At 49.8% G+C, this 26,179-nt stretch overlaps 1 protein-coding gene across 1 annotated transcript; it reads right to left on the reverse strand.

The window, feature by feature from the left end:
• Positions 1-817: 817 nt before the first annotated feature.
• On the reverse strand, positions 818-20,695 carry KCNJ5 (potassium inwardly rectifying channel subfamily J member 5). The gene is made up of 3 exons (XM_038161683.1): positions 20,392-20,695; positions 11,812-12,758; positions 818-1,594 (listed from the first exon to the last, which is right to left on the reverse strand). The coding sequence occupies exons 2-3, from the start codon at positions 12,749-12,751 to the stop codon at positions 1,251-1,253; spliced, it is 1,284 nt and encodes a 427-aa protein (XP_038017611.1). The 5' UTR covers positions 12,752-12,758; positions 20,392-20,695; the 3' UTR covers positions 818-1,250.
• Between the last annotated feature and the right edge of the window lie 5,484 nt (positions 20,696-26,179).

Raw genomic sequence — 26,179 nt, forward strand, 5'->3', positions numbered from 1 at the left:
GTATTTCAGATCCTGAGTGTGCAGCTCAATCCAGACAATGCACATTTATTCCCCAGATATAGTCCTTTCTCTACGGAAAATAACTCTTGCATATTATGTATTCCTCATTTTATTTTATTAAAGAAGTAATTCTGCAGGTAGCTTGTTTTTTCCACCAAAGTTTTAGGAGCAAGGGAAGAGATTTTCCCCAACAAGGCTATTTTTTCCTGTGTTGTTGAAATTTGTGGAAATCTTTTATCTCGCAGATTGCTTTTCTTCATTCCTTTTCTGGATGGAAGACAATCCTCTTTGGAAAATCTGGTTTTCTGCCCCTTTCTAAAGATCAAAATTGTTGGCTTCAGTTATGTCCCATTAGCTGCAGGAACATCAGCACTTCAACCTTTATTTTAAGTATGTGCTTTGCAGAAAAGCAGTGAATTTTGCAAACTGCCACTTACCCAGTCTCCCTACTCCAGTGCCTCTGAAATTCCAGAACATTCCAACCTGCAGGGGACTACGTCCTTAGTTTTAAATCATCAATTGGAACTGCAACTGGGACATTCAGGCCAGAAAAAAGCCTTCACTGGGACAAAATCTAAACTTTCTCTGACCGTGGGTAGCCGATGAAATGTGTCAGAGATTCCATGAAAAGAGCACACGAAACACTTCAGCTGGAGAAGACAAAAACATTGGATAAACGTGTTAAAGGTCTGCAGGGAAAGGTGCCCTGCTCATATCAGACATTTTGTAAAAATAAATTCCAATGGCTGTGATCCTGGAAGCAAACACTAACATTTGTTTGTAAAATTCATGAAGGCAAAACACTTCACTACATAGCAGGGAGGTTTTTACCTTTTCTTTTAATTTAGCTGGAACAATGTCTACAATACATTGACTCACAAGTTAAGTGAAGGTATGAGATCACATTCTTCATACTGAGATAGGACATTCTGGACTGGTCAAACACCCTGGCAAGAGGGGCAGAGTTCTGCAGGTCCAATGAACACCTTTTGAAACAATCAGCAGTGGGAATTTAGCTTTTGACAGTGATGAGAAGAGAGGGCCTTGTCCGTGGCAATCAAGATGCTTTGCAGAGGAGGGCAAAGCTCAGAGCCTTAGGAAAAGGGAGGGGAACTGAGGCACGGTGCAGTGCAGTGCAGTGACTCCCAGGATGAGCAGCAGGACACGAATCTCAGTTCAGGCTCCCAGGGGGGTCCTGGCTGGCCAGTCCAGTGTCCCAGCAGGGTGGCTGTGCTCCAGCGGCTCCGGGGTTATACAGGCACCTCTTCCTTCCCCTCTCCCGCAGTCCCGTTGGCTCCACTCAGTCCTGCCGGCTCCCTGCCTTCCTCCTCCTCCTCCTCCTCCTCCTCCTCGTCCTCCCTGGCTGTCCCTGTGTCCCGACCAAGGCTGGGCAAGGGGCTGAGGAGCTGCCCTTCCCGGCGGGACTGGGCCAGCTCCTTGGCACAGCACACGGGCGTGTGGGTCTCATAGGTGCTGTGGAAGCTGTTATAATCCACCTCATAAAAATCCTTCTCCAGGGTGAGCACGGGGGTGAAGCGGTGTCCCCACAGCACCTCGGTGTCCATGTAGGAGCTGCGAGCCTGGCAAGTCATCCCTGGGTGGAAAGAGAGGGATGTTAGAGGCAAAGCTTCCTTATGTGCTCACCCAACCACGCCTGGCACTTAAAAGCACTTCTGTGTCGTTTCCATACCTGATTGCTCTGGGACATGGAAAAGTCTTGGCAAAAAAGCCTCTATCATGAACGAGCTGAGCACCCAGAGGGAAAGGGATGAATTCACCTCAGTATCTTCCACCTACTGAACCTGGTGCTTAGGGGTTTGCAGGCTCTAAGCAGCTTCTCTCTGCCTCCCCCTGCTCTGCTGAGGTGCTGTTTGTGTGCCTGACACAAACAGCTCCCGGTGGATCCAGCAGGAACAACCCCCAGCCCTGCATCTGCCCCAGCCCCAACTCACATGGCCCAGAGCACAGGGACTGCCCTGCCCTCCTTGGGGCTGGCACCATCCCTACTTCTCTGCAGCAGTGTCACAATTCCTGTGCAGCAGTGCCACAATTCCCTGCATTAGTGCCACAATTCCCTGTGCAGCAGTGCCACAATTCCTGTGCAGCAGTGCCACATTTCCCTGCATTAGTGCCACAATTCCCTGTGCAGCAGTGCCACAATTCCTGTGCAGCAGTGCCACATTTCCCTGCATTAGTGCCACAATTCCCTGTGCAGCAGTGCCACAATTCCCTGCATTAGTGCCACAATTCCCTGTGCAGCAGTGTCACAATTCCCCTGCACACAGCTGCACACACCTGGATGCTCAGCCCAAAGGTGAGGGGTTCCCAACCCAGCTGGTTTCTGAGTCCCCCAGGAGGGTTCAAGCCCTTGTGCTGCTGGGCTGTGGTTTGAACGAGCAGTGGCTCACAGGAGCTGGTACTTGACAAGCTGCTTCTCAGCCCCATGGGTCAGAGTTTATTTACTTTGAAAAAGTTTAAAGAGAAGCTTTGCAGAGCAGGGATAAGCACACCTGCGAGCAAATCCTCTTGGAATCACCCCCCAGTGTCAAGGCTGTCTTCTCTTCCAAACATTTTTCTTCTCTTTTTCCTAATTATGTTTTGATTTTGGAATTAATTTCCAGTGAAAAGCTAACCTCACAAAGTCCTCCCACTGTTCTCTCATAGAGGGTGAGGGATTGGCCTGACTAGAATAGATTCAAAACATGCACTTGATCCAGTTTCTGGCCAATACTTTCAAGTCTAATTCCTGCAGCCCAGAGCACAGGGACAGAAATCTAAAGTAATGCATAGGGGGAAAAAAAAAATCTCAGTGTCAGATGCGTCAGGGAAGAGCATATCACATATCCTCACTCTGTGAGCTCATGACTGAAATCTCAGAGCAATCAGAAAACCTCTTTCCTTTAAAAAACCCCCCACCTTTCTGAAAAGAGGAATATTTTGTTCTTATAATTGCTACAGACCATTAAAAGACACCCACACAGGCAAGTTCTCTGCAAAGCTGAAAGCCTCTTAGTGCTTTCCATGGTTTAAAGCCACCAGGCCAGGAGTATTTTGTTCCTTGAAAGGGGAAGAGACAGTGACACATGCAATGCTGAGACATCTGCAGTTCTGTAGCACAGGCTGAAAACCTAATCTTTCCCCTCAAGAAGATCTGCAGGAGTGTTTGCTTCTGGGCGGGAACAACAAGTACAGCGTTAGTCACAGTGTTCCAGCATGCCTGCTTCCTGGGCTGGAAGGAACTGGGAAGTGCAGAGGCTGCCATGAGAAACACAGCCAGGGAATGAAAATCACCCCAAGTGCTGCTGCCTCAAGGAGAAGCTCTGTGGAAGTTCAGCGTCTTTTCAGGAAACTCAGCTTTTGCTTTAGAGCTGAAGAGCAGGGTGAGGCCACTCCTGCCTTTGGTGGCTCTGCAATGTGCAGCATCACCAGCCCTGGGGTGAGGAGGGTCAGCCCTCCTGCCCTGGACCAGCTCCTCACTCCCTGGAAGCCCCAAGAGTGCTGCTGGTTTCCCAGTCCTGGTACAGGTTTTGCCAGGAGAGCTGTGTTACAGGCACTGATGCTACCCTGATCTCCCTGGGCAAGGGCTTTTATTCCTGTTGTCTGGGGGTCAGGGCTGCAGGGCTAATCCCATTTCCTGGTGCTGCCTCATGCCAGGAGGTTGGAAACCAGCAGCTGGCTAAAACAAACCAGTCCTTTTCCCTTTGCACAGAGCTGGTTTGGCACCAGAAATCCCAAAGGCCTCCAAGTGCCTCCTCCAGAGCCAGCAAGGAGAGCAGGAGAGGAGGATCCAGGAGCCTGCAGGCTCCAGGATCAGTCCTGTGGATGAACCAGCTGGTTCTTATCCTGATTTTCCAAGTGCTGCATCAAGGTACCATCAAGGAGTCTCCAGGACAAAGATGGGGCATCCTTGTGAAATGTGGGGGCCTGGGGCTCTCTGAGGGAACTCCTGTCTTACAATCCAGGCCTGAAATAGCTCCTTCCCTGGGGGAGCACCTGAGTGAACCTGAGCTCCTGGGACACCATCCCAGTCCCGCTCTTAAGTATTCAATTAGGGCAGGAACAATGGAAAGCTTTCAGCAAGCAAACACTGCTGCTGCCAGCTTCCTGCAGGAGCTGCTTTCTGTAACCCCAGGGGGACACTGAGCCAGCACAATAAGACAACTTGTAATTGCTCCATAATCCCATTCAAATATTCCTTTTTAGCACATGTGCAGTGGTGTTTAATTGCGTGGGGACACACTGCTTGGCAACTCCCACATCACCCAGTAAACAACACCATTGTCTCTGCTTCAAATTCCATTAAGTGCCTGCTTTGCAGGCTGCCCTGTGCTCTCCAGCCTGGTTAATTAATGCATCTGTAATGTCCCTAGCTAATTATTGCCTCTGTGACTGCGAAAAGATGACAGAAGAGGTGTGGAAACAATAAACCTTGTTTTTATTAAGAGCACATGGATGCAGCCACTTGCCACTGGAACACAACGTGCGCCCTCCATGCTTGCAATATCCCAGTGCCACCCTGTAGAGAGGCACAGCAATCCCCAGACTCGGACCACTGCGTATCCCTGAAAAAATCACCTGTTTCATTTCATTCTGGTTTATCTGAGCCTGTGGGATGCCTTTGGTATAGGGAATCATTTGCCATATGCTCCTATCCATCAAGCAGAATCAGAATTCAGAATATCCTGAATTGGAAGGAAGCCACAAGGATCACCAAATGCAACCCCTGGCTGCAAACAGACCCGGATCTGGGTACCTCACCAACTGTGACATTACTGCTCTTCTATCACTCATGCAGCCCTGAAGCACTGACACTTTAGGGAGCACAAGAGCTCAAAAGAGATTCCAGACTCTCCGAATTTCTTGCAGAATTAATCATAGCACGTATGGCCCCAGTAAAGGCTGTTAATCCTTTCCTTAAAGAATATATAACTACACATTTTGGGTATAAACTGTGCAGATATAGAGAAGTGGTATTTGGGGGTTTCATTTAAATAAACTTCATGCCAAAGAATACAGAATCCCAGAATGTCTTGGGTTGGAAGGGACATTATACATTGACACCTTCCACTATCCCAGGCTGCTCCAAGCCCTGTCCAGCCCGGCCTGGGACATTGCCAGGGATCCAGGGGCAGCCACAGCTGCTCTGGGCACCCTGTGCCAGGGCCTGCCCACCCTCACAGGGAACAATTCCTAATTCCCAATATCCCATCCATCCCTGCCCTCTGGCATTGGGAGCCATTCCCTGTATCCTGTCCCTCCATCCCTTGTCCCCAGTCCCTCTCCACCTCTCCTGAAGCTCCTTTAGGCCCTGGAAGGGGCTCTGAGCTCTGCCTGGAGCCTTCTCTTCTGAACAATCCCAATTGTCTCAGCCTTGCCTCACAGGAGAGCTGCTCCATCCCATCATCTTCACAGCCCTATAGCCTCATTTTCCTTCTTTCAGTCCAAGTAGATCTACTTGAATTCATAGACAGATATTTTTCAACTCTAACATATTTTCTGGGTTGTAAGGCCATTAGAAGTTTCATTTTCTCCTAAACAATCTAGTTCAAAATGAAAAAGTATGTTTAATATAAATCTGTGCAATCTGTCTGTTGAGGAAAACATGGAATGATATGAGAAATCTTCAGATGTCCACTTTTAGTTGCAGCTTTCTCATCTCTTAATGCAGCAGCTCAGCTTCATGCTGAGTTGCATGCATACAAAACTCAATTTTAATGATAAAACTTGTTCACAGTTAGAAGCAGATGCACCAAGTTTTCAGTCAAGCTAGAACCAGTTCCAGGGTTTAGAGGTGCTGCAGACCAGGGCACTGTGTCCTGGTTTCAAGCTGTGCAATAAGCATTGCATGGAGTTTTAAATGATGATTTCATTACAGCAGAATCCTAAGAAGTGGAATTTTTGTCTGTGGGTTGGAGCCACACACCAATAACTGAGCTGTGCCTGTTCCTGCTCAAGGCAGCCAGGGATGCTCCTTAAACAGCCCCGTTCTGCTTCCCAGAAGAGGAAACATCCAGAGCAGACTGTGATGTGTATTAAAGGCGGTGTCTCATCACATCTGAGAGCAGAGCAAATGCCGGGGTGTAAAACAAGTGCCGGGAACTCTGCAATAGGCTCTTTGCTGTCATCACAATCGGTTATCAAAGAGCTGGAATGTCTGAGCTGCTGCCAAGGAGCGGGAGGAGCCGGCTCAGCACGGGCTGATCCCTCTGATCTGCCCTGGAGCACAGTCTGCGCCGGGAAGGGGCCAGTGCTCCCGGGGCCCCGCTAAACCAGACCTCACCACCCCAAAGCTGCAGCTGCTTGGGTGAGCCACCAAAGGCTCTCTCCAGCTGTTGGGGACGCCGATTTTTGGCAAACATCCCATCCCAGGTGACCTCAGTTAATGGGAGAGCACGAGGGCACACAGAGGGTGCTCTGCCAACCCCAGATCTCACCAGGCTTCCATGGGATCCCATCCCCAGAAGAGGTGAACCTTCCAGTGCTGCACCACGGCCTGAAGCTCCTCAGTGGGCAGAGACAGCCCAGCCCCTGGGGCTGTCAAGACAACATTTTTCATCAGGCTAAAATTAACTGTGCTCATTGAAATGCCAGGGAGCTCAGTGATTATCTGCTGGGAAATGTCATGTGCCTGCCTGGGCTGGGCCAGATCTGCTCGGCCCCCTGGGACATGGACCCTGCTGGCAGTGATCTCCCTCCTCTGCCCTCCTTTGCCCATTCTGTTGTGCCAAGATGATGTTTCTCCTTCCCCTGGATGCTCCGAAGCTGTGGAACACCCACTGCCCAGGAGCTGACTGCCTCGGAGGTGCAGTGCCAGTGATGGAAGTTTACGGGTGGCAAGGTATAAAAAATTTAAGTACTATTGCTGTAATTAAGCAATATGTGTCTTTCAATTTGCATTAGCATATGGTAAGTTATAAAAGTTATTACTCCCTCTGTGTTAATTAGACCAAAGAACACTGTAACATCCAAAAAGTCAATACTCTTCCAGCTTGAAAAGGAATATTAGAAGGTAGGAGCATGATCCTCCAATTATTTGTGCTTGTCTCCTTTAGAGGACATGGCTTGATTCACTTTGATATTTATGCCGGAGGAGAGTAATAGGATTTTAATTTATCTGAATGCTCTCCAGGCATGCAAAAGCTCCTAAGCACTGGAAAAAAATGTAATAAAAGGACTTTATGATGTAAAGACCTTGGATTCAATTGCCATGTCTCTAGCAGGCCCAGCCTGAGCCACGCTCACACCAGGTAACTTATTTAGGGTTTACAGTGACTGCAGAGGCACCTCAGACACCACTGCCAGCCTCTGCCTCCAGAGGATAGCTCAGCTCATGAACACAATGACCTGAGACATCTCTTCCTATCATTTTTTAGGCAGTGTCTGTAACACTTCTGCAAGGTATTCCTTGCAGAAAACTTATTTATATGCAAAATGCAAAGCAACACAAGACAACCCAAAACAGATGATGAATGCCCAGAAACTCCATTCAGTAATTTCACTCTTCCTTTGTGCTCCCATGAAAATCATGATTAATTTCAGCATATCTTTTGTTATTACTACTCCATTTGGCCCTACATTTACAGCCAGGAAACTGTACTCTGTCCTCTGCAAAGGTGGATAAATTGAGGTGTGAAAACTCTGCTGTTTGCCTACACTCCCACAGGGACAGGATGGGTTAATTACTTCTAATCATTAAATCCCTTTTTATCACATTGATTCTAAGCCAGAAAAATATATACCTGTACTTACATAAGAGTTCATTAAAACTTCATTTAGTGACTGGACTAATCAGGCATCTGGAGTGTTTCTTGTGCCTTATTTAATTGTGCTGGGAAAAAGAGGCAATGAAAACCAGGGAGGACCAGGACTGGCGTAACAAGCTGTGCTGCCTCTGTGCCCAGGGAGCAGCAGTGCTGGATGCTGTGCCCAGGGAATGAGGGCAGCAGGAAGCCGCAGAAAAAGCAGGATTTGGATCCAGGATTTGGATAACTGTCAGCAAACAGCAGAGGAAGGACAAAGCTGGAAGAGGAGAGAGTCCCTTCAAATTACCTGCCAGGAAGTCTTGTAGGATATGCAGAGTGTGCCAGCACATGTAGTGATGGCTTACAGAGAAAAACAGTATTTTAAAAAATTGGACTTGCTAATGTTCCCTAACCAGATCAGCCAAATCCTTCATCATAACCCAGCTGACTGCGCCGCGTGGGAGGGGGCCTGGACCTCCCCTGCTCTCCCCTGTCCCAGCAGCTTTTAAGCACTCTGTTCAGTTTGGGATCAGCAGGGCAAGGGCAGGAACTTTGGCCAGCAATAGCAGAAGCTGTCCTTCACCACGGTGGCCCTGAGATTTTAGGGAGCAGAGAGGCAAGGAAAGCAAAAAGGTATTCACTGTGCAAACAGATTTTCCATCTTTGCTTTGTTCCCTTCTATTGCAAATCAGATTTGGGGCAGCTGATGTTGACAAGAGTCCCTTTCTGATAAGGCAAAGATAACCAATTCCCTGAAGGAGTGCCTGTGCCCAGCTCACCAGGAACACTGGGGGTGATGCTGCTGCCCCCAGAGCCCCCTGGGAGTCAGAACATTTGTCAGCAATATGGATTTTGTCTTCACAGTGCTCATTTTACCCAGCAGTGACCACAACAGATCTGCCCAGAAACTCACTCTCCCTCTGGCCTTTTCCCTCTGCTCCCAGAGCCCCAGTGCCTCCTCACCCGTCGCAAACAAGGATGGGAAAAGCCACGCCTGGGGCTGTGCCGGGCTCCGAGGGTCACTCAGGGCAGCAGCCCCGGGCGCCACACAGCTCTCACTGCAATAGCACCAGCTTTTTATCTTTTTCAGCCAAATAAACCTGCTGATTTTAGGCTAGCTGGTGAGCTGCTGTTCTTCACTGCGCTGTTACTCAGGCCTTTGAAAAGCCAAGGCAACTTGAACACAAAATCTTTAAGTCACAGTGTTTCGCTTTGTAAAAAACCCTATGACTTGAAGGGTGTGAACTCCTCAGAATTTACTCTACACTTTTCATTTGAAGCTATTTACCATCTTTGCCTTGCACTGGGTCAGAATTAAACTTAAATGTCAGTAAATAGAGCTGCTTGTTTGAGAGGAGACAATACATTACATTTGTAATACATGTGTGCCTGGTTAAATCTACTGAAAACAGCTATAAAATCACTGTCCCAAATTATCAGTGAAAAATATCCCCCCTTTCAGTCGTGCTTCAATTTCTGTAGTCATTGATATGTTGTCAATCACCTTTCTAACCTGCTTTCCAAACACCTTACGGAAAATAAAGCTGTATATTCTGACCAGCGGTACCTCTGAACTCGGGGGGGAGTCCTCATTTTCTGTAGGAGTTGCTAAGGGAACAAATGCTCTGTTGTATTTTACACTGCCCTGAACCCGATCAGGCTGTGACAGTGTCAGGATTTAACAGAAGTCCTGCTGGGAGTAAATATCACACCACTCCTGAGAGCAGATGGGGCTTGAGCAGTGCCATGGGCTGGGAAGTACCTTAAGAATTTGTTTGGAGCAGATTTTAAGGTGTGGAGGGAGGGATTAATAACCTCAAAATGCTTTATCTATATTCCCAAGTGTGAGGATGAAGCAGGAAAGCACAAACACTGTCTCTGCACACCACTCTTCTTGTCACAAAATATCCCACTCCCCTGGCTGCCACAGGTCCCTCAGGACCCATCCCAGCCTCCAAACTGGATCCTGGAATCATCCAAGGTCCACTCAGCTCTGAGTTTGTGCAAAATGCCTCCTCCAGCTCCAGGGTGGGACTTCCCAGGCTGCCTTCTGAGCCCAGGATAATTCATTTCCACAGATGTATGCTCCTTAATATTCTTACAGCCTGGCCTGTGCAATCCCTCTGGGACAGGAGCCCATTTGTAAGGCAATATTATTCCTCTGCCATGCTTTTAATTCCGACATTGTTATTGATAATGACTTCCTCTCGCACATCCCCAGCAGAGGCTGAGCCTTCCTGTGAGAAAGGCAGAGCAGCAGGGGTTCAAAGCATTCATAGTGTCACTGTGTGACGAGGAAAGAAGCTTTGGACAAACAAGGAGCTGCATGCCATGCTCAGATTAGGAGGCTCCAGCCTCTAATAAATGTTTAGGCTGCCAGAATAAGTCACTGTTACAAATCCTTGCCTTTGATAGTCTTTTCCACCCACCCCTTCCTTTGCCATGTCTCTACAATGCTCTGCTGGGGAAGAGCATTTCCCTGGACATGCCAGGTGAATTCCACTTCCACAGCACATATTCTACCCCCAGTGGAATGTAATTTATCCATCACCTCCCATCAGCTCTGTTTGGGGAAGTCAGCCACTGCTGACCATCTAAAGGGAGACTCCGGGACACTGAATTACCTCTCTGGACCGCTGCCTTTGGGAGCAAAGGTTTGGGAGGCAGGAATTTGAGAGATTTTTCCTCCTCTGGCTGTTGTAACTAATGAGCAAATCTCCAGGAGAGGATAACATTAACAGTCAGCAAGGGGCAGAATATGTGAGACAGGGTGCTGACACCACTGAGTACTTGTAACAAGCTGAAAACCCCTGCTAATGACTCAGAGAGAACCTCATTGAGATGGAAAACAAAATCCAACCATCACCCACAGGAAAACTCTGTGTTCATAACTAAAATTCTGAAACACCAAAGGAGGAAACTGCTTATAAAAGCTTTTTTTGCATCTCTGGCTTTGTTTGTCCATCTTTAGACAGCAGCTCTCTCCCCAGAGCTGCCTGCAGCACTTTCTCCCTGCAGACCCTGATTCCATTAAGGCATTCTGCCCACCCCAGGCTGGAAAATCCTGCCTGGAATGCACCTGAGCATCGCAGGGGCTTGGACACACTCCCTGTGCCGCAAGTGCAGCAGGAAGAGCTGCCAGCTCCTCCCCGAACCCGGAGCAAAGGGATTCATGCGAGTGGAAATGACCCATGGAAATGACTGCCAGGTGCAGCCAGAGCTCCTGTGGGAGATACCTGTGGGAAGGAGCCTCTGTGCCCATCCCTCCCTCAGCTGCCTTTCCCACGCCGTGGAAAGCTGAGGGTTATCCCTTTTCCAGAGTCACTTTACACGGACACAGAGTTCTTTCCTCGCCTGCCACAAAAACACCCCTAGGAGAAACTGGGAATGGGCTGAGGATATCTCCTAATCTCCCATTACCCAGCTTTGTCTGAGCTGCTAAGCAGCTGCAGGGCTGCAAGAGTCACAAAAGCAGTTTCTGTATTTTTCCTCTTTGAGCTCCTTCTGGGAATGTGTGTCCTGCACCACGTGCAAGTCATTCAGCCTCAGCACGTGCTGCTTTATGGGATACAGTGAGACTTGGGCACTTCATAGCCCCCATTAAAGTCAACCCTACAGCAGTACCTAAAATAGCACAGTTACAGCCTATCTTTAATACAGAGAAGAAATGGGAGAAGATCTGCACCATGAATTTTGATCACAGGAAACAGGACCACCACAGACTTCAAGAATTCCTTTAATCCATTGCTTTTTCTTCCGCTGGATCAGTTCCAAGTGATTATGAGGAGCTCCAAGACTAACCCATTCACCTCAATCCCAGACTTATAAAAGAGGGTGAAACACTACAAAAAAGAGGGTGAAACCCCACGGCACGTGCTAAAGGCCTGACTTTTCACTGCTGCTTATCTCAGACACCCCACCTGAGTCAGGCACTACCCAAGGACAAACCTCACTATGTTCCCAGGCCAGGTAACGTGGACAGTGAAATCCTAATGCCAAACTGCCCACAATGTTTTGTGCCCCTGTCCTCCTCACAACAGTTGCCGACTGATTGCTGACAGGTCCTTACCTGTGGCTTCCACCATTCCTTCCAGGATGACCACAATCTCAAACTCCTCCTTCTCCAGCTGGGTGCGGGACATCTCCCAGAAGGGGCTTTTCTCATTGATCTCATGTGAGATGATGAGAGGGGACACCAGGAACAACCTGTCGTCTCCCGTGTCAAATCCCACGTTGATGTCCGTTTGATTCAGGGGAATAAACTCTCCTTCTTTGGTCTGTTTGGACTTAATCAGTTTGGCTCGAATGGAAGCCTCAACAATGTGGGAATTGCGGAGGTCCCCAACCCGGAACATGAGGCAGAGCTTCTCGTCCCTCATGGAAATGACGGCGTTGTTGGAGAACATGAGGGTCTCCGCCCTCTTCTTTGGTTGGCTGATCTTGACGAACATGCATCCCACCATGAAGGCGTTGACGATGGAGCCCAGGATGGCCTGGACCAGGAGCAGCACAATGCCCTCGGGACACTTCTCCGTGATGACCCTGTGGCCGTACCCGATGGTCGTCTCGGTCTCGATGGAAAACAGGAATGCCGACACGAACCCGCTGAGGTTTTCCACGCAGGGGATCCAGTTCTCATCCTCCAGGTGGTCCAGGTCTCCCCGGATGTAGGCAATGAGCCACCAGATGAACCCAAAGAACAGCCAGGTGATGGTGTAGACCATGGTGAAGACCAGCAGGTTGAAGCGCCACTTGAGGTCCACCAGAGTGGTGAAGAGGTCACTGAGGTACCGGTAGGTCTCCTGGACGTTGCCGTGGTGCACGTTGCACTTGCCGCTCTTCTCCATGTACCGCTGCCGTGGCTTCTTGCCCTCGGCAGAAATGAGCCGGGTCCTGTCCGTGGCGATGGGGACATCATCCCGAGCCTGCTTGGGGATCTTCTTGGGCTCCCGGGATGTGACCCCGATGTCCATGTCCTGGTTCATGAAGATCCGGGAATCTCCAGCCATGGCTGGGCTGCACAACAAACAAAGACAGTTTCAGGCAGCAGGCAAAGAGAAAAAAGCCATTTTGTTTCACAGTCTGGACCAACAGGACATTGATTTTGGAGGGTTCACACTTCTCCCACAACAGCCACATTTTAAACACAGCCCTGCAGTGACCCAGAATTAAAAACTGATTTATCACACACAGGCCCTTCAAACATCAGCAACTACTGCGGTGATGGGCACGCTGTGGGAGCGTGGAACACTTAAACCTTGGAACATTTTGGGGTTTTCTTTTTGTCCTTAGATTTTTTTACACACCAAATTTGCTTGAGATCACAACTCAGTAAGATACATGAACATCTTTTCAGGAGGGACTGGAGCTTTTTCATGCCTCAAGTTTTGGGTGCATATCAAGAGAAACCTTAGAAATTAAGAGAAAATGCTGAGCACCACTGTCTACCTAAAACTCACATGAGTCTAAATTATGCATGAAGGCTTCCCTTGCAGTCAGCAGAGAAAGGCATCTCCAGGGATAACTCAGATTTCAGGAGTGCTGAATCACCTTCTGGAAGTTTATTCCTGAGCCTGGGCTTTAAACATGAAACAAACATTTAATTGAGCGTCTTGAATCCCATGTGTCAGGGTGTGATGAATCCAGACCTGCTGTTAATGTGATCTATCAGAGCTCACCCCTTTGCTCCACCTGACATTAGACAAAATCACTGGGCACTTTTAGGAATGCATCAGAGCTATAAAAAAGCCCACTGTCGACATTCAGAGTAATGCTTACCAGGATACAGATAAATAACACGAGATGAGGGTGGCAATGCTGTCTGCCAGTCCTAATGTAACATCCTGTTTACAGAGGTGATTAGATACTCCTTTAAAAAATGAGAGTCTTGACTCTAGATGCAGGGCACAGACAAAATCTCTGTCAAAGACTACCTAAGGAGCCTTAGGGATATCAAAGATAGAGCAGCAATATTTTCTATGGCGCTCATTCCCTTTATTGTCCTCTGCAAATCCTATTAAAACCTAACTAAATCTATTACTGTTCCCTCTGTCTTTAATCTTCTTATGCGCCTCTGAATGAGAAAAGGTGTAGAGCTACAATTAAGAGTATCTTGGGAGAGACAATTTTTAAGACCGAGCAAAGTAGCTCCATCTTTTCGGTATTAAAAAGCACAAAGGGTGGGCGGGAAGGAAGCAGAGGCAGGATGAATAAATGAAGCAACAAATTTTCACTTCCATTCGGCTGCAGCCAAGTCTGGTTAATGGCAGAGAACTCCTCGTGGCCCTTGTCTAAGTCACCATCGATCAGTGCTCCAACGAAGCAGCCGGAGCCTGTTGCTGGAAGCGGCCCCACTGGCTCGGCTCTGCAGGGAGCCCAACCATCTGTGCCAGCACAGCACAGCCCAGCGCTGCTGCCTGCTGCCACAGCCCCTGCTCGCAGGGCACGGCTGAGCCTGCAGCCTCACCAGGGGCTGGGAATGGCAATTCCAGGGGCTGGGATGGGAAATCGGGGGGATCGGGTTTGCCACCTGCCCTGGACACGGGGTAGATAATCCCAGGGCTGCGGGTTCCCTTTCTCCAGACAGGATTTTGACACTAGAGTCACCCCTGCTCTGCGTCTGTCCCTCCTGAGAGCTGGCTCAGGGTGTATTCACACACATCCTCAGCTGCCTTTCACTGCCTGCTGCAATGCAAACCTGCAGACCCGCTGGCCTGGCTCTCTCTGCTCTCTGAGGTTCCTCTCCTTACACATGGGCAAAGTGCTTCAAGATCCTGAAAACTGACAGGGGCACAGCTTGACTCTCACTTCCCAACATGTGAAAACACATGGCAGAACAATCATGCACTTTCCCCCCCTCTTTAATAGGGAAAGAAGCCTTCCATCCACTGAAAATCAGGTAGGGAAAAACCTCCTCACTTCCTTCTTACCAATAATAGTCTTGATGTATGTTTGCATTGATTGATTAATCTAAAATTACTCCATTTGGACTAAAAAGCCTGTCATCAATCTAAATGTAAAACCAGGCAAGTGTTGCCTGTTGCTTTCAATTTTAAAAGACTTGTTTTAAAGATTATTTTGTTATAACAGTAAATGTGAAGCTATCACTGGCACCATGGAGAGAAAACAATCCAGTTTCAGACTTCAGTCTGGAGTGGAAGGTTACATGTTCTAGATTCACACCAAAGAGACCAAAAAGATCTTAAAACTTATTACAAAGAACAGAATAGAGGAAAAGCAACCAAAAATCGTAAATCCCTGAAAAGATCACCCTGGTGCAGCAGGTTTGCGGAACTGCCCATTAACAAATGTACAGAGGAACCTTTTTAACTAAAGCACAGGGCTGGCAACATCCCTGGTGGTGCTACTGATCTCCAGCAAACAGCTCAGCTGAAACATCTCTGCAAACCTTCAGGAACACCTTCCAAGTGATCCAGTAAAGCAGAATTCCTGCTGGATAAAAAGTCCACTGACAGCTTCAGTGGCATTACAATTCCGACCAAGATTTCATCTTTAACTCTTCCACTGTAGTATGAGCATAACTTCAGTCGGTGGTTATTGAAAATAATTAAGCATATGAATTTTTGCTTCAGAGTCTTTAAACAGAATGTTCCTGGTTATCACTTTGAGCACAGCTTTGGATGATTGCACACTATCCAGCTTTCTGCTCCAAATGATTCCAAGGTTTTCTAATTCTGAGCAAATCACTGCTCTTCCTTCTGCCTTAATTCCTCAACAGTAAAATTTGTGATATGGATGTGGATGGTCTGTGAGATCCCAGGCAGCAGAATCTTCTAGAAAATTTGCTGTCATTCTTTCATGATTTTAACTGCCCTGGGGAACTTTAGCCCAAATGACAGGAGGTGCTGAAAGGAGCGATGTAACTGTGGAAGGACCTGGTTAACTCTTCCCTGTGCAGTGCACAGCCACTGCTGCCAGCCATAAGCATCTCTGCCAGATCATAGTAAATTTGTTCATGCATCTCCCAGAGATTTCAGCTGCAGTCTGTAAATCCCTGCTCCCTCCAGCACAGAGAGCCATGGGGTGAAATTGCCTCTTACAGTCACAGGCACTGTTCTGTTTCTCTGGCATTTACTGTCTTTGGTTAAACGAGGCCAGGATAATAAAAATGTCACTTCTGTACAAAGCTGCCTTCCTTCAGGACAGGCTACTGCATGAGGAGCTGTGAGTCAGTGCATTATCAGCCTTGCAGAGAGGTTTTTATCAGCCCTGCTGATGTTCAGCTCTGCCCAGATGACACACTCGGGGCAGGCAGTGACATTTAGGGGCTGGCATCTGCTGCACAGGAGTCAGGCTGGGGTTGGGTGAGAATCGCCAGGAGACAGTGTTTGGCAGAACAGCTCCCAACCCCTCCTGACAGAGCTGGTGTGCTCCTGGCAGGTCCAGCAATTTGCCAGAGACATCAAGGAGGTCAGAACTATAAAACACTTGAAGAAACTTCTTTCCTTGCTGACCCGGGGGGGCTTTTTCCATTTAAACAATTGCTGATCTGGCTGCAGTCAACACACAGATTTCCATTGGGATGGGATTTGATGCTGGAGAGGACCAAACAGGCAGGCAGGTGCAGTTTAAAGATGTGAATCTGTCATCAAGTTTGTGTAAAAGCAGACTTCTTTTTGTTTCTTTTAAACCCGATGCCTGTATTTTCTCACATTGGGAGAATAATTGAGCAACTGTTCTTTAGCAAACCTCCCACAACTTCCCAGAATTTTTTTTTTTTTTCACTTAACCCTATCTTCTTTTTTTTTCCAGACAATGAGCCCTGTACTTCTCAACATGCAACCAATAATACTGAAGAGAGATTACTGAAAAACCTGACCTGGTTCTTCTGCTGCCTGTTGGCCCACACCCCATAAACCAGGTTACCGTGCCCAGCTCTCTCTGGGCCACATAATTCTGCTTTAGGTTACAGTGCTGCAAGGGAATGAAACTCTTAATTGTCAGACAGGAGCAACATAGGGAAGTAGGTGCAGGAATAAAGGAAATCAAAGCAGCAGCATCTGAAAAGAATAAAAGCATTGGCTGCTGAACACTGAGTGCTCATGGAAAGATGGAGGAGGGAGAAATCTTCGGAGAACATGGCCTTTGACAATCTGAAGAAAAATGACTTGAGATAGGCTCTGACTGAGGTGGGGCTTTGAAAGATGCCTGAGAAAGGCATCTTTCCTCCATCCTTTTATTCCCTGCCTGTGTGTGAGTGGGACTGAGCAGTCAGCTCCACCAGCCTGCCTTTCCACACACCCCTGTGCATGCAAGGTGAGGAAAGGCAGGTGGATTTGGGGGAAACCATGGAATATTCCATCTTTCTGACTTGATATAAATAGAGGTTTGGGGTTTTGGTGGCTGCCTCTTTGGGAAGTGCTTGGGGATCCACAGGTGGAGGGAAGGCTGCAGAAGAGTTGTGCCCTTGAAAGCCCGGGAAAAAGACTCAAAGACACTGCCCAAGAAGGGAGACCTGTGGCACTTCGCAAACAAACGTGGTTCCAAAGCTCCCTGACCCCAGTAATTGCCTCTCCAAGAGTCACCTCACTCAGCACTAAAGTGGGAAGGTGCCTCTCATCTCCTCTGTGAGTTTTGGGTAAGTCTCAGTACCACTTTCCTGGCACTCAGGATGTGACAGCAGATTCCCCTGGGGCTGGAGGAGGCCTCACCCTACTGCCAGGTCACAAAGATGGGTGGCTGCTGGTTAACCTGAAGGGCCAGGGTGGCTTTGTGCTTGTCACAGAGCTGGGCTGAGACAGCTCCTGGGTGCCCAGAGTGGCCCTGGCTCAGAATACCCCAACAGAAGGTGCTCAGTCTTTCCAAAGAAAATCTCTCTGGCCAGGGAGCCAATTTGACCCCAAGGAAGGGTTTATGAACATTTGCACTTTCCTTTTACCTGTGGGTTACCTCCCAATTCATCCTTCTCCTCTGAGATCTTGGGGCCCTTCCATTGTCAGTTGTGAGGGAGGAACGTGACTCTCCTACTCTCAGAGCATCCAAGTGTTTTACAACACTCAGCACAGATATCACATGCTGTAAAACTTTATTTATGTATTTTCCAAGAGGTCTGGACCAAGGAAGGGCTCTATGTCCCATATTTCAGCACAGGGGAGCCACTCACAAAGACACTTAGTTCTTCAACCCTCAATTGGGAGTCTGTGGCAGGGCAGGAATTAAATTTTGCAGTTCCAAAATCCTAAATGAGCCCCTGGGATCACTGCAGAACTCTTTCCTCCTTCCCCCACTCCAGCAGCAGGGAATGCAGTCCCTGTCTGCCTCAGGTGTATCTGAAGATCACTCTGCAGAGCCTCCTGATGCACCTGATGAATAACCCACCAAGCTTATTTCCAAAGCCAACTAAGCAGTTTCTGTTCTCTCAAATGGCTACAGGTTTCAAATACATTTTCCCTCAGCTACGGATTGAAGTATAAAACCCCCACACATGTCACAAGTTCACAGCTGCATTAAATATAATGACTCCAGACCTATACAGAACAGAGTGGAGAAACAAAACCATGATCAGGAGAGAGACTGAGTAGGTTTTTTTACAGAAAAAGAAGATGAAAACTAGAAAATGCTTTTTGAGGCATCATTCAGGCTTTTACAACTTGTTAGAGCACAAGGACTGGAGAATATGGAGTCTCCCTAAGGTTGGGACTATCTCCTACAGCACAGTTGCACTGCACAGGAAGGATGGGAGGATTTAATCCATGTAACTCCCAGGCAATTCTCTTGTACTTCATTGCATTGAAGACCTTGAGCATGACCAGTCCCTGAGCAAAGGATGCAACCACAATATTGTGCTCTTAAGTGTTTTCCATGACTGGGAACAGTCAAATGATGTTTTCTCTACCAACAACAAATAAAGCCTGGAAATAAATCAATTTGAGCCTTCCACCTCCAAGGCAGTGACTGTGCCTGAGGCACTCTGCAGCCTCTCTGTCCCTGGCCTCTCACCCCAGCTCTATTTTAGGGACTTATGGTGTCATTGAAAATCTGACCGTTGTCTTTCAACCAACACAACTGAACAAAGCCAGGGACACCTCTGTCCTCATCAGACACTCCTGTTTCTCCTGCTCCTGGCTGTTCACTCTGAGCAGCAAACACTGAAGGCTGAGAACGCAGAATCTCAGTGCTAGGAGAAAATCCTGCTCCAGGAACAGCAATGTTACCACTCTCCATTGTTTAGGAATTTACCATCACAGCAACAGAGAATCACTCTAATCTGCAGCTGCTTTAAAAAATACAACAAAAAATTTTAAAAAATGCAATAAAACTTTACATTAAACGGTTGGACCGCTTCACACTTCTGCAGAACCTTGTACCCAAAGAGTTCACAGATGGATTTACCAAACACAGGCTCTTTTTGCCCCAAGGCCTTCAGCAGTGTTTGAACCCAGTGCAGAAAGGAGTCAGAGTCACAGAGGGACAAACTGACCTCATACCAAACTGCTGGACAAGGGCCAGTGCTCGCCCCAAGTGTCCAAGGGCCTCTCCTGACCTCAAACCCAGCAGAAAGTCGGTGACTTAAACAGTGGAGTCTGGAGATTTGCCTTGGAATATTACTCCAAAGCTCTTTTTTTTCCCCCCCCAAATAATTGGGCTGGAACTTTCCAGAGACGGAAAATATTCTGCCATGGGAATCAGAAATTATCCTAATCCTTTATGTCCAACTGGGTAGGAAGAGTGAGCCAAAGAACTGAAGCCCAGAAGTGAAATAACCCCCCAGCAAACATTGCCTCACACGCTCCCCACCTTCTCGGGAGATCCTGGTTGCTGGGACTGCTCAGAGAACCAGTGAGAAAAGCCAGTTTGGTTTTCCTCCGAGCTCCTCTTCCACAAATCCAAGGTCTGCTTTAAAGTAAAAGGGTGCAGGAGGAAGGAGCTGCTTGATGAGAATCGCCAAAAGCCAGAGGTAAGTTTTTTGGGACAGGGTCAGTTCCTGCCAGTTCTTGGCTGGTTCCTGACACTCCCTGTTCAAACCCAAGGGAGAGAGGCTGTGTAAAAGTTAACCTGGTGCTCCCAACCACTATGTGCTGGCACAAGGAGACCCCCAGGCGCCTTTCTGAGTGATGCAACAGGACATTGGTAAAAAAATCAGTCATGCTTTTACCTCCCAGAGCCATAACCCCCGAGGGATTCCCAGTGCACTGCATTCCCTGTCCCCTCCAAGGGCTGAATATGCCACTTGCTCATCTGGAGGCTGCACTGCCAGGGCTCTGTAACTCCAAGCTGACTGGCAAGTATCCTAATTATGAAAGAATTCAATCTTGGACTCCAGATAAGGATTATGGAATCGCTCCATAATTCAGGGCTGCTCACCGATCAGTCTCCTGGTGCCCTTTGCATTCCAGCGATCTCCACTAATCCTATATCTGAGCAGTTCCTATTTTTTAATGTCTTTTTCTGCATCACACCTTTAGATCTGGCAGTGCTTTTGCCCGAGATCGGCATCCAATCCCTGCCTTCCCAAAGAGTTCCGTGGCAGCTGTGAGTTAGGCAGGAGCCCGTCCAGAGCTCACTCCCGGGCAGGTTTGGGCACAGGAGCCCGGCATCCCGCTGGCTCAACAGCTCCGCGTTTGTCCCGATGCTCTGCAGCCAGAGCAGATCGGGAGTGACCCGCAATAACAAAGGAATCGTAACTTACTTGCTACGAGCGGCTCCGCATCGGTCGCGCCGCGGCTCGGGGGGCGGCTGGCCGGGGGCAGGAGCGGGGCTGGGCGAGGCTGCGGGAGCAGCGGCCGGTCCATGCCATCACCAGGGAGCCGGGCTCGTCCTCGGGGCCCCGCGCCGCCTGCCGCCTCCTTCCCGCTGCCCGCCGGCCGCGAACATTGATGTGGCACGGAGGCTGCCGACGCCCCTGTTCCCGGGTATCCCCGCTCTGCCCCGAGCCCTCCGCCGCTGCGGTGCCACTGCTGCCTCTCCTCCGCCCGCCGTGCCCTGCCCTGCCCTGCTGTGCCCTGCCCTGCTCTGCTCTGCCCTGCTGTGCCCTCTCCGGCTCCGGGGGACCCGCGCTGCTCCCGAGCTTTTGAAGGGCCGGGGCAGAGGAGGGCGCGGAGGCTGCGTGTGGCGGAGCCTTATCTGTTCTCAATGAGCGCAGGGGCGGGGGGCGAGGGAGGGGTTTGGGCGCTGCCGGGAGGGAGGGTGGGCAGGCGGAGAGGCGAATCCCTGCCTGGGGAGCTCGGGAAAGACCTCCGAGCTCCCCGGAGCCACCGGCGAGGGGCTCCGGGCGGCTCCCCCAGCGCTTGCCGCTGCCCCGGGATCGCCCTGCCCGGAGTCGGGCTGGGCTGGCATCCTCCGGGGCTGGGGGCTCAGCCCCACACAAACAGAGCATCTCCCAAAGGCGGGAGGAAGGGAGAGCGCGGAAACCGCGCATTTCGCACGTGTGAACATCGTCACCGGCGCCGTGGAAACTCCGCCGGGCTGGACCGGGGACGGTGGGAACAAGGGGGACAGCGTGATTCCATCATTCCATTCCCATGGTGTTTGCCGGCGGAGCTGTGGGCTTTGCCTGGGATCCAGCCGGTCCCCGGGAGTGCTCTCGAAGCGCTTCAGTGCTTTGCCGTAATTTTTTGTCTTCCTCTTTTTTCTTCTTCTTTTATTTTATATTTTTTTTTTGTCATTGATAATACCACACTGTCTCCCCAGCTTAGTGAAATATTTCCTTTTCTGAAAAGCAAATGTCAGGCCAGCTGCATCTCTCAGGCAGATCTGCCTGGTGACTGCAGGTTACCCCCAGGCTTTGTTGTCAGCCCTGTCCCCCTGTCCTCCCTAATTCCCTATTCCAGGAGCACACACATTACAGCCCATCAGAAAAGCTTTCACAGAAGATTTGTCTGGTCGGGAAAAGAGAATTTACCCACGGTGTGGGTATTTCTGGAACCTGCAAGCTACTTTTTGTTCTCCTTTGAATGATTTTCAATTTTTTCTTTTTAAAAATTACCCTATCACTAATGAAATGCATTAGCATTGGAATGATATTTTTATTTTCCTAAATCGACATTTTGTAATTTGTTATTTGCACTCTTTTTTTTTTTTTTAACAGGAGGGAAAGGGAACTAATGGAACTTCATGCAGATCAGAAAACTTGGTCTTAACCAGCTTAAATCTAGGCTACATAACACCTTATTATGGAGACTAAACTGGGAAAATCAAAGACAGACATGCTGAAGAAAGGGAAATAACCACAGGTTTGAATATTATTAATAGTCATATTGCCCAGGGACTGGGAGAAGAAAGCCCATCTCTATACACACACTCCTTTTATCCGTGCTCTGGTTCTTTCTGTAGATGTTGGATCTGTCCAGATGGGACAGGAATCTGGAGCCAGACCAAGGATTTCAGCCATCAAAATCAGTTTTTGAGATGTAATTTTGCTTTTCCACATGCTTGTTCATGTTTGTCACTGCAGCACAGCGTGGGCAGCGAGCTCAGCCCAGCCAGCCTGGCTCCTGTTTGCCCAGCAGCAGCTCAGGGTGGCCTAGCAAGGCTGCAACAGCTCAGGGCTGAATTCCAGTCAGCAGTGAAACCCCCTGCAAGGAAAGCAAAAGCCATGGTAAGGAACTGTTAACCAAATTCTGTGAAATTCCATCAGATCTTCTGCCTGCTCATAACTGCTGGGAATGTCTTTTCAGCAGAATTACTGTTACCTTTCAGGGGTATATCTGTGATAACTTTATAAAAGTGCTGTTTGGGGAATACAGTCACAGTTTGGGTATTTTTAATGAGCATTCAAACTTCCTTAAAAAGCACTAAAGAGTAAATTCATTCAGTGGGAGAGTCAGCCCCCCTAAATCACAGCATTGGCTTTCAGAGCAGGTCCCTGGATGCTGCTTCCCCAGCACTAAGGACAGTGCCACCTTCAGAATGGCATCAGCTCTGCTTTCTCCTTCATCTCATCTCATCTCTGTTAATAAGATTTGGAATGAATTTTTGTGCTAGGAAATGTAGAAGGAATCTTTGTGCCGCCCAGCCAGCGGCCCTGGAGGAGCGGCGTGTCTGCAAGGCTGGAGAGCCATGGCCGGGGCTGGGGAGCCTCCCGTCCCCCCGCGGGCCTGTCCCGAGCGGCCGCCCCGGGCACGGGAACGGGGCCGGGAGCGGGGCGGGCTCGGGGGGTGCCCGCTGTGCTGGCTGGGTGTCTGCCAGCCCGCACGGCTCCCATGGCGGAGGAGCTCCGTGCTTCGTGTATGTCCCTGACACCTTTCCCGGCTCGGGCAGATTCCCGGGGCTCCCGGCGCTGGAATTCTGCTCTCCCGACAGTGGAATTCTGACAGGCACTGCCATCTGCCGGCACCGCGGCCATCCCTCCAAACCGGCCCCAAAACCACCGCAAAAGCGGGGGCTTAAACGGGGCTCTGGATTTTCACAGTCCCCCCAGCCCCTGCGGCTGCAGAAATCCCAGTTTCCCCAACATCCTCCATGGATTCTCCAGCTGGAGAATACACAGAGGCTTAGAGGCTTCTCCCCTAAGGATGGCTGTCCATGGCAGGTGGATGGTTGGGACCCTTGCCCACCTTGGGATTGCACAGCGCTGTGCCTACCCCTCTGGCCAGGTTCAGCCCGGAGCAGAGCAGAATTCCTGACCCCAGACCCACCCCGCACATGCTGGAAGCGCCTTTCTGTGCCTGTCACAGGGGCTGGTGCACCAAACCAAGCAGAGCCGAGGCCACACCAAGCAGGGCTCTTGAGAGGCACTGCTTCAATCAGTACTAAAGGCCTTTCAAGAGCTTTTCTTTGATCACCAAGCAGGATCACCTTCCTCTGGTCCATGTGAGTCCCTGCTTTTGCTTCGTTATCCCTACACTGCAAACTCTGCTTTGTTTCACATATTATTTCAACAGACATCTCCCAATTTGTCCTGATTAAAGACCAGCCAGACCTAAGAGCAGTTTTTCAGCTGTAAGCCAAGTCTGGTGACATCACAGGGCCCCTGCTGAGGTGGTGAAAAAGTTTTCAATGGCCTCACAGGTTTGAAATATGTTCCAGAGCTGCAGGGATCAGCAGGCTGCAGAAGGGCTGATTTAACACCAAATGGCAGCACAGTTTGGATATTTTTGGGCTGGGATGGAAACACGGAAATGCAGAGGGATTGATTTTCTGTTCAGGATGGGATTCACCTTAGGCAGTGGCATTCAGGATGCATTGCTCTGAGTCTGAGCAGCCCTGCTCCTTCCCTTCCAGCTGATGCAAAGAGACAGGTAGGAGCAGGAGGCAGCCAAATTAAACCTTGTGCTGGAACGGGATGAAGGATCCAATTCCAGGAGCACAGAGGTACAGATTTCACATTAGTGCAACATCTTGATTTTCCTGGGGGTGCTCATAAGCTCTAACAGCTGTACTGCTCAAAGGACATCCAGAGCTATTTACAGGGGGGATTTATGGCAACTGTGGAATGCTCAGCTCCTGGAGCTGTAAGCAGAACAACAAGAACAAGCTCTAATCTCATTGTGGTGTCGCTAAATTGCTCTCTGAGGATCTTACATATATCAAAAGCTTGCCTAAAATGAACAGTTTGGATTTTTGCAGGTTCCTGTAGAACACAGCAGGGCAGCCCCACTTTTGATCTGTCAGGAGCCAGTGGGGAGTTCCCTGCATTTCCCTGAGGTTTCACGGGATATAAATGAGCCACCGCCTCTGCTGAGGCCAGCCTGGCCCTGACACTCGTCACCCAAAGGGACGGTGAGCCCTGGCGACAGGGGCACCTGCTCTGCAGTCAGGGCAGGCTTTGGCTTTGAGAGGAGAGGGAGCAGCAGTGCCTCCAGGGAGTGTTTTAATTTGTTGTGCAATTTGATCTCTGGAATGAGAGATGTCTCTTCCTGTTTGTCAGCCGCCCCACTAGAAGAAAACAGAGTTGTAAGAGGCAGTGCTGGAAACAGCTCCTAGGATTGCTCATCCGCCTCCAGCCTCCCCTGGTACTCGCCTGAACGGGAGCTGAGGCTCCGAGACTCCTGACGTGACAGTCACCCACTCTGTCTCGACTTCCTTTTGTGTTTGGGGCTTATCCAGCCCCCAGAATCAAAATGAAACTTGGGAAGCAGGCGCAGAGGCAGGCGAGGGGAAGTTTCCTCAGCCAACTCCCCCGCTCGGCTGTGGAGGAGTCAGGCTGGACGTGCTTTGGTGTGATAACGAGGATCCCACCCGAGCCCGGCAGGGATGCGCTTCTGTCCCGGCTGCAGCGGCTGGGCCCGGCCGCCGATCCCCCCAGCCGAGCCCTTGGGTCTCGTACCTTCGGGATTGTGGGTTAGTCCTGCTCTGAGCCAGCTGCTGTGGTGATTAACACTTATTAAATCTTGTTTTGCAGGTGCAGCAGCAGCACCTAAGGCTGAACTTCCCAGGGCGAGGATGCCCGGGAGGGGCACAGTGCGGAGCCGTGTGACATCTCCTGTGTGCCACCCCCGTGAGCAAAGCACCGCTCCTGAGCGGGCTTCTCCCTGCCCACGGCTCGGGAACCACAGAGGCACCGGCCAGAGGTACCCTGGCTGGGGCAAACCAGGGAGACAATTTCCCTGTTAGGCTGTCAGACCTGGAAAGGTTTCTGACAAAAGCCACCGCCTCAGTTCTTCCAGGTGGGGATCTTGTTACATTAATTCCCTCCTAAAGCACAAAGCCTTCCCTTTGCTGGGGGGATGGGGTGGGGGGTACAGGGTGTGACAGGAAGGCACAGTCCGGTTCTCAAACCAGCCACTCATTCACCCCTTCACTGAACACGGATCTCAGCTCCAGCTCGCGGCTTTCCCAGCGCTGGCAGGAGAGGGTCAGGAGGCAGAGCCAGCAATTCCTTCATTTGCCTATGAGGAATCTTCCAGGTGATTTAATTGGTTCTGAAAGATTCCATAAATGTCTCTGCATGAGTGTTACCGTTGGGCACTGGAAACAGCTCAGCCAAAGCCCAGTGTGCTCCCCTCCAGGCCTGGATTGTGTCCCTGTGAACCAGGGATCCCCTGGAGAGGGATCAGGGGAGCCATGGATCTCCTGGAGAGGGATCAGGGGAGCCAGGGATCTGCTAGAGAGGGATCAGGGGAGCCAGGGATCTGCTGGAGAGGGATCAGGGGAGCCATGGATCTCCTGGAGAGGGATCAGGGGAGCCATGGATCTCCTGGAGAGGGATCAGGGGAGCCAGGGATCTCCTGGAGAGGGATCAGGGGAGCCAGGGATCTGCTGGAGAGGGATCAGGGGAGCCATGGATCTCCTGGAGAGGGATCAGGGGAGCCAGGGATCTGCTGGAGAGGGATCAGGGGAGCCAGGGATCCCTTCAAGAGGGATCAGGGCACTATAACCGGCCTCTTCCAGCACATCCTGTGGTCACTGAGCAGAAAGCACAATCTGTGGAGCAAAAGCAGCAACGAGAGGCCCTGCAGCACCAATTTGTGTAAATGCCATGTTTTGATACTATTTGCAATCCATTCTCAGGAACTAAAAGCAGATTGGCCCCTGCA

Source organism: Motacilla alba, chromosome 24 (assembly GCF_015832195.1).
Source record: "Motacilla alba alba isolate MOTALB_02 chromosome 24, Motacilla_alba_V1.0_pri, whole genome shotgun sequence".
Lineage (NCBI taxonomy): Eukaryota > Metazoa > Chordata > Aves > Passeriformes > Motacillidae > Motacilla > Motacilla alba.